This window comes from Anneissia japonica, unplaced genomic scaffold (genome assembly GCF_011630105.1).
Source record: "Anneissia japonica isolate Jap-2015-1 unplaced genomic scaffold, ASM1163010v1 scaffold287588_len240510_cov160, whole genome shotgun sequence".
Taxonomy (NCBI): domain Eukaryota; kingdom Metazoa; phylum Echinodermata; class Crinoidea; order Comatulida; family Comatulidae; genus Anneissia; species Anneissia japonica.
The window spans coordinates 163,141-170,925 of NW_022716955.1; the positions used below are offsets into that span (position 1 = coordinate 163,141).

At 35.4% G+C, this 7,785-nt stretch overlaps 1 protein-coding gene across 3 annotated transcripts in view; it reads right to left on the reverse strand.

Annotated features, from left to right (window-relative positions):
• LOC117110076 (WD repeat-containing protein 19-like) overlaps window positions 1–7,785 on the reverse strand; it is a 40,468-nt gene that overhangs the window by 31,027 nt on the left and 1,656 nt on the right. For 2 of the 3 annotated variants that reach the window (XM_033252659.1, XM_033252658.1), the window contains exons 2-5: window positions 5,910–6,187; window positions 2,913–3,070; window positions 1,731–1,955; window positions 719–851 (exon numbers count right to left, since the gene is read on the reverse strand). In XM_033252659.1, the coding sequence (XP_033108550.1) occupies window positions 719–851; window positions 1,731–1,955; window positions 2,913–3,070; window positions 5,910–6,056 (663 nt within the window). In that variant the 5' untranslated portion in view covers window positions 6,057–6,187. Of the gene's footprint in view, window positions 1–718; window positions 852–1,730; window positions 1,956–2,912; window positions 3,071–4,463; window positions 4,525–5,909; window positions 6,188–7,785 lie in introns of those variants that run through there. The other variant, XM_033252660.1, reaches the window with a different exon arrangement.

Here is a 7,785-nt window from a genome sequence, read left to right on the forward strand (position 1 = left end):
ATACTGAATGCCCACTAGGTTACCCACCCAGCTAGCGAACTAAACACAGTTTTAAAACATGATCGATTTAATAATAAGGTAGGATATAACAAAACAATAAAGTTCTAACATTGTTTATTTAGTAAATTGCAACATTGCTTACGCGTTGAAAGCCGGTAAACTATATTTCAATATTGTTTAAGCATTGATTATCAGCCCGACGATCCAGCCTTCGATCATTGCAAAGCTAATTATAATAACAATGACCTTTGTAGTGGTTCGTAGCTACGTTCCAAACGGTACCTACGAGCAGGCTACGAGTGGTTACGCGCAGATACGAAGCGATATTTCCTGACTGTACTGTATTTGTTTGAAAAGGGAATTCCTCAGGTGTAAGCCCAACCCCAAGAATTGGGTCAATTTTTTGGGGGTGGGGGAATGGGCTTATTTATTTATTTATTTCAACAATCTTTAATAAGGGTGGTCCATCCAGCCGAAGCTGATAATTAGGGACCCTCAATACACATAGTAAAACAAAACAGAAAAGAGTAAGAAACCATACCTAAAAAACTATGGTAATAACAATAAAAAATATTAATAAAATAAATTTAAAAACATCAGCAACAGAACAGCAATTACAATTAAGAGTGCACAGGAAAACTTGGGGGAAAAAATAATGTACTCCTTAAACTTAGAGGCAATGCTCCTTGTATAGACAATTCCTGCGCACACTGCTTACCTGTTTGATTGTGTCTCCCTCTTGATTACTGATTGTGATGGATTTGTCTTCACTTCCAAGACACAGTAGGTTTTTGTTACTCCAAGCACCACATGTGATCTTTTTAGTGTGTTTGCCAAGAATTGGAACTTTCCTGCATTAAAACATACACAGGAGAAGTTTTTAACTTGCAATTGTTTTGTAACTTTAATAAGTAACAGATTCTTACAAAAATAATGCTTAATAAAATGCGATTTAGTTTTTTTCCAAATTTCCACACTCCAGTGTTTCTTCAAAATTCAGTCCAGAAAGATGAAGATGATGATGTTGTTGATGACGATTGTTTTAGAGAGCAGTTTAGCTCAGTCGGTAGCCACTGTGTGTGCGCTGAATCGTGGAGATCTCCAGGTCCCCGGTTCAACTCCCATCGCTGCCTCTCCTTGAATTTCAGATGGAGGGCTGAAATACAAGTTATAATAGCGCACAGTCTTTCGGATGAGACGTTTAAGCCGTTGGTCCTGTGTGCATTGATGGCCCATGTGCACGTTAAACAACGCAGTACACTCTTTGGAAAAGAGTAGGGGGTTGTCTCTTGGTGTACTGCCCAGTCACCACCAGAAGGACACCACTGGAAATAAGTCTTCTTCTAGACTTTCGTGGGCTATCCTTGGTGTTTACACCGAATAAATCCAATCCAATCTAATCCAATGATGATGATGATAATGATGATGACGTCCATAACAATAATGATGTTGACGACTGCGGTGGTGATATAATGATGATGATAACAGCGGCAATGATTTCAAAGATGATGATTACAATGATGGTGATGATTACAATAACGGTAAGTATAATGACAATGATCAACATGACACTGATCAGGACGAAGATGCTGTTTATGATAACGATGACTGTGATGATGACAATTACAATGACGGCGCCATTGGCGATACTGAAAAGTTAGGCAAAGCAATAATAAACAAAAACATATTTTTATGAAACAACAAAATTTCAAAACAAATCTGAGAAATACCTTGATGTTTGGTGATTATAGATAAGAAGGTTTCCCTTAATTGTACCAACAGCTAACTGAGGGCCTGTTCTTGACCAACGCACAAAGCAAAGGCCATCCTTAAACCCACTGTCCAGCTGAGAAGTCTTGAGGCTGTTGGCGTCCCAAAGGAAAATGACCGAGCTACGGTCACATACCACTGCTAAAGTATCGCCATCTTTGTCCCACTCAAGGCCATTACAAGTCCTAAGAAAAAAAATTGCAATATATTTTTTAATACAATTAGCATAACTTTGTTCCTTGTTTGTACTGAAAATGGGTTGAAGCGTAATATCCGAAACATGTTTACGATTATAAATCCTTAGTTCTTTTCATGAAATGTGTTGTGTTTTTCATTATTTTACGTTCATTTGGGTCCATTATCAAGGACTTCAATTCGAAAGATTTGCCTATTTGATTACTCAGGAAGCAATTGCAAAATGTTCTGCGTTTTTCCAAAATTCATATTTTACTCCAAACGTCATTCGTTTAATTTGGCGTAAGCACACAGTTCTCATGAGCGGTGGATTTTTGAGCGACTGCTTGAATTTGTGGCACTCATACTGTAGAAATATATTATACTCCAATGATGATTGAAGCAACTCAACTTCAACGTCAAGACATTCTCAAACAAAAACAACAGTTCTTTATAGTAATTTAATATAATATCTATCATGTTTGATAATTTTTGCCACAAATGCCAAATGCCTTACGTGTGCGGTGAACAACACAACATTGTCAATTAGAGATGTACTGTCCCTTGAAAATGACCAAAATCATAAAAAATAATTTTTATATTAACTTGCTCATTTTGCAGTAACATAAAAATTATTAACTTGAGCATAGAAATTATTAAATTCAAAAAATGTGTTCCCTGATTTTTTTTAACTGGATAATTATAATAATAAAGATAATAAAACACTTCCAGTGACTGGAAGTGTTTCTATCATTTTTTCGCTGTAAAATGATGGTTTTTATGGGTAAGCATTTTTTAAATACACTAATTTGATAATTTTTATGTTACTTCAAAATGGGCAAGTAAATTTCAAAAATGATTTTTATGATTTTTTTATTTTGGCAAGGGACAGTACATCTTTAGCTTGTTTGTACACGCATAAAAATGTGAGCCAAATTGTTTTAATTAGCAAAGACTCAGTTACTCACCCGGGAAGGTTAATCTCATCAATGAGTTCACCATGCCTATCAAATAAGTTCACGTTGTTATTGGTTCCAGAGGAGGCCAAGTAATTTCCTAGGGTTTTCTGCCATTCAAACTTCACTGCTCCAGTTCCGTTAGTTTTCTCCGTGACATGGAAAACCCTCTGAAAAGAAACGAAGCAACAGCTGTCAACTGTGTTAGGCCTAGGGCAAGCAGGCCCAGCATAAAATGATTCACGAGAATGCTGGTTGTAGTAGTCCTGGGACCATTTGTTCTGCTGTAGATTTTTTCTTGGCAGGGTAGGCCTATATTTAGCTATAGGCTGTTTCTCCTCTTTGATTGGCCAGTGCGCAGCCAAAATATTGATTTTTGCTAAATTATTGCACAACATTTAAGGCCTTTGTTATAAATATAATATAAGGAGATATGTCAAGGCCAAATTATTTTTTTATTTACAGTATTTAGGCACACAACACATATACCAAGGATTGTCAATAAGGAATATATCACTGTCCTACTAGTAGGTGACAATCCCTTGCACAAGACAAACATACACATCTCATGCTTTACACAAACTGAATCTAATGAGATTTAGAGAGTGGGGGCTATTTTTGGCCATGAGAAAAAAGTCCTGCAACACTGACAGGAATTGAAACCTGGGTTTGGAAGGCAAGCATCTTAACCACTCAAGTATTAGATAGTAGTACTAGTAAGTAGGGCCCAGGCCTACTGCAGTACCACCTACCTGTACTACTACTCTAGTAGCTTAAGCTTAATAATCATGCATTCCAACTCTCCCTTGTGATTCGATCCGGGTCTCCCAATTTTCATGCACTTGCCTGATCTTCCAAACTTTCTCAGTCTCCCAAAATTTCACAGAAAAATCCTAAAATAAAATACCAAAAAATCACTAAAATTAGTGGTTTTTTGGTACCAATAATTAATTGAGTACTTTTGTGTCAGGTTTCCTTTGTGTGCTGACTTTACTAACGATGTTGTTGTACAAAGAAAGGCTTCCCGGGTGTTATTGACACCCTAAAAGATGGGGGGGGGAGAAAGAAACATCTGAATAGGCCTAGCCTAGTCTAGGTGAATACCGTCTAGGCTAGGCCTAAGCCCTATGCCTAAATCCACCTTTTATTACTACATTTACAGGCCTAGGCTACCCTAGGCCTAATCTAAAAAACATCTGAAATGGTCAGTTGGGAGATATTAATTATTATTAATAAAGTATTATTCTAGTTTAATGTAGACCACCAGATGCAATAAGATTGGGCTGGCCAATACCCCCAAGTGCCTAGGCTAGGCTAAAGCTGGGGCTAGGCCTAGCTAAGCTAGGTTGTTTACCGTTGCTAACCATTGCTACCGGTCTTGCGCCGTGCGCTGTGGAGTGTGGCAGCCCATGGGCGGAAAAATGCCTGACTGCTCACAAAACAATGATAAAAACATCAAATACACATTTAATTTGTCTATTGAAACTATCAAATTGTAGGGTACAAATTCAACCCGGACTCTTCAACCCTAAGGTCTAAATTAAATCAATTTAATTTAGATACCTTCATCTTAAGAATTCTTGCTACCTCACGGCCTATGTTTAGCTTTTTATTTTGCGGTATTTTTACGTGACCGCTTGATTGCAACATGAAAAGGGGTTTCAAAACAGAGGATTTTACTATTTGTCAAAATGGGAAAAAAAATATATTGAAAATAGCCCATTTAAAAATAAAGTTATAAAATATCTGATTCACAGACAGTTTACTCCTATATAGATCTTTAAATTGATTACCAGCCAATTTCTCATGGTCTGTGCAAAGAATAACTTAGGCGTACGACCATTACTATCCGTCCGTAGGCCTATACATTAATTGTAATAAACACTGTTTATTACAATTAATGTATTTGCAATGAGAACGGAGTTAATAGTCGTTCCCACATTATGCCGACAGTAAAATAAACAGACTATAGTATATTGACCAAAATTCAAAATAAAAACAGGAAATAGAGAAACATAGCATAACATTGTTATGCTATGTTTCTGTAACTGTTTATTACAATTAATGTATAGGCCTACCCGATTTTAATTAGGCCCTACTCTCATTATAATCCGCATTGTTTATTCTTTAAATCCTCCCACTACAGTGGTTATGTGTGTCCACTTTTTGCTAGTTTTTTTCTTGATAAAGACCTGAGGATAGGTCGAAATATTGGTTTTCTCCAATAAAGTGTTTCTGAAGTCTGTACATGGTATTCTTTTCCTATATTCTTTTGTTTTATATATATAGATATATATATATATATATTGTTATATATATATATATGTATTTATATATATATATATGTATGTATATATATTATGATTTTAATTAAAATCTAATAACTTATTTATTAGTATACAAATTAAGCGATTTAAAATTTAAGATTTTTTTTTTTTAACTCAGTGCAGTTTTAAGATTAACAGAATTGCCGTATTTTTAGCAACAATTCCGTATTTTAGCAACAATTAAAGGTATAACAACACAATAACGACAATCTGCATGCAATAGAGAACCGCTGAACAATAGCAAACAATATGGTAATAATAACAATTTATTATGCATTATTATCGAGGTTCCATTGTTACAAACACAATTTGATGATCATCATCACCATCTCTGTGTTTGCCTGCCAATATGACGTAACGTAGTAATATTTAATGATTTATGAGATATGAAATGACAGTAAATTTAACATAGGCCTATACGTTTCATTAACTTAACCAAGGACCTGGGGTTGAGATGCGAAAATATGAAGCTAAAGAAATATTTTGAGGGAGGCTGTCTGGAATTAGATGGGGTTAGGCCTACGTGAGCGCCGAGTCAGAACCCCTGGGTTCCGTCCTGGTGGTGAAGTGACGATGTGCATGCATTCGGATAGTACCATGTGCAATGATTTTATTTAAGAAGTTTTTTATGAGTAATAAAGAATCTTGTAAATTAATTTTTAAAAGAGATTGATACCATTACCTGATTAAGTGTCCTTTGCGATTCATCTCCATATAACTGACGCCTGTACTCATTGCGTCTTCGAGAGTTCAACACGGCCTCGATATTGGCATTTCTCGAGCGTTCATTGTGTCTGAAGTTACCAGTCATCGATATGTTCTTAGCCATTGCAGTGCTCCTCACACTCACCACCAGTAAGATTCTGTAGGCCCCTACTTAGATGAATTCGACTACGATGTATATTCTCGTTCATCTCATTGTCTTGTTTCGACATATAACTAAACCGATTCAATGCTTTGCTATTGAAATACAAAAATATAAATTCATATGGCTAGTTCAGTTTAAAAGAAATAAAAACACTTTTCAAACATTTTATTCTATTTTCAAAGATATTCAAATTAAATACATTTTAGCGGATCAATCAGCAATTAACAATTATAAACAGTGAAGTCGCGCTATCTGGTTATGATGTAGGGCCTAATGGACCTTCCGGCGACTTATAAAGCGTGGTTTCCATACAATCGCTACACCGGCCCCAACGCAATCGTGAAGGCTCCCCGATTCGACCAACCAATCAGCCACCGCCAAAGTTGTCGGCGACTGTGAGCGATTGTATGGAAACCAAGTTTTAGCCCCGCTCCGTTTGTTACGCATTCCTGCCCTTGTTCTGATTGGTTAATTGTTAAGTTTGATCGACACTCCTGTCCTTTGTTACATATATATTCAGATGTATATTATTATGTTATTGCCCTTCATAATGTTATTAAATTATCAATGGCACATCGGCAATATGGTCTTGAGCAAGAAAAAATGGACAGTCAGCATGAACAACAAACACTTATGCAGGGGATTAGCAGAAGTAGGCCTATTGTGATTGGTTTTTTTTTTTTTTTTTCTTTTTTGGTGTTTTGTTTTTTTGTTTTGTTTGTTGGTTTTTATTTTTTTGTTTTTTTTTGCAAATTATGATAATTATCAAATTCCAATAAAATTAAATTTTCGAGGGCAGTTGCCAATTATGGAGAATCATTTTAATTACAATACACAATAAGAATAATGGTAACAACAGGCGTTTAATGAGAAACGTGAAGCTTAAAGCGGTTCTCTCATTAAGGAAAGGCATATTGCCGTGAGCGCATGCTCTCACCGACGAACCAGTTTCGCTCTTGTGCATGGTGCGCATGTTATTTTGCAGCTACGCATTAATTAATAGAATGATGAATGATAATTTCACACTTAGGGTTACAATTAAATTATGCCTATACAAATGCGACTCAACCACTGATGCTGTTACGACTAGGTCTTGGTACATCCACTTTAATTTGTGTTACATCAATTATTACTTGCAACCCGTTATTATAACCAGTTTTCATTGATTGTTTGTGGATTGACGCAAGTCGTATCCAATTTCCTTCGTGATTAGTATATTGATTTGGTATTCTTCCCTGGTTTTCACAATATCTATAGAGCTATCGTTGGTATATAGGCCTATTCTGTTTTTGTGGTTGTAATTTTTTGATGTTAATATTGTGCTAATTCAGCTTTTGCTGTTATTGAGAAATAATTTGTTAAATAAACCTTGAATATATATTTATATTTCAAATCAAGGTTGCTACGTAGCACCGTAAACACGATAGAAACAAATAGTAAAAATAATGATAACTGCGCTCAAATAAGAACTTTTCGTTGATGAGATGATTGATACGATTATTACAACTTGTTCCTATTCGAGCACTGTTAATATTATATTATATTATATTATATAGTTACGGTGCTACGCAGCAAACCTTATTTGAATACATATCTATATGTATAATATAGTTTATCTCTTCAATTTATTGCATGTACTGTACAGTATAAAATAATATCAATCAATCATCAATCAATTCCTTTTATTTTA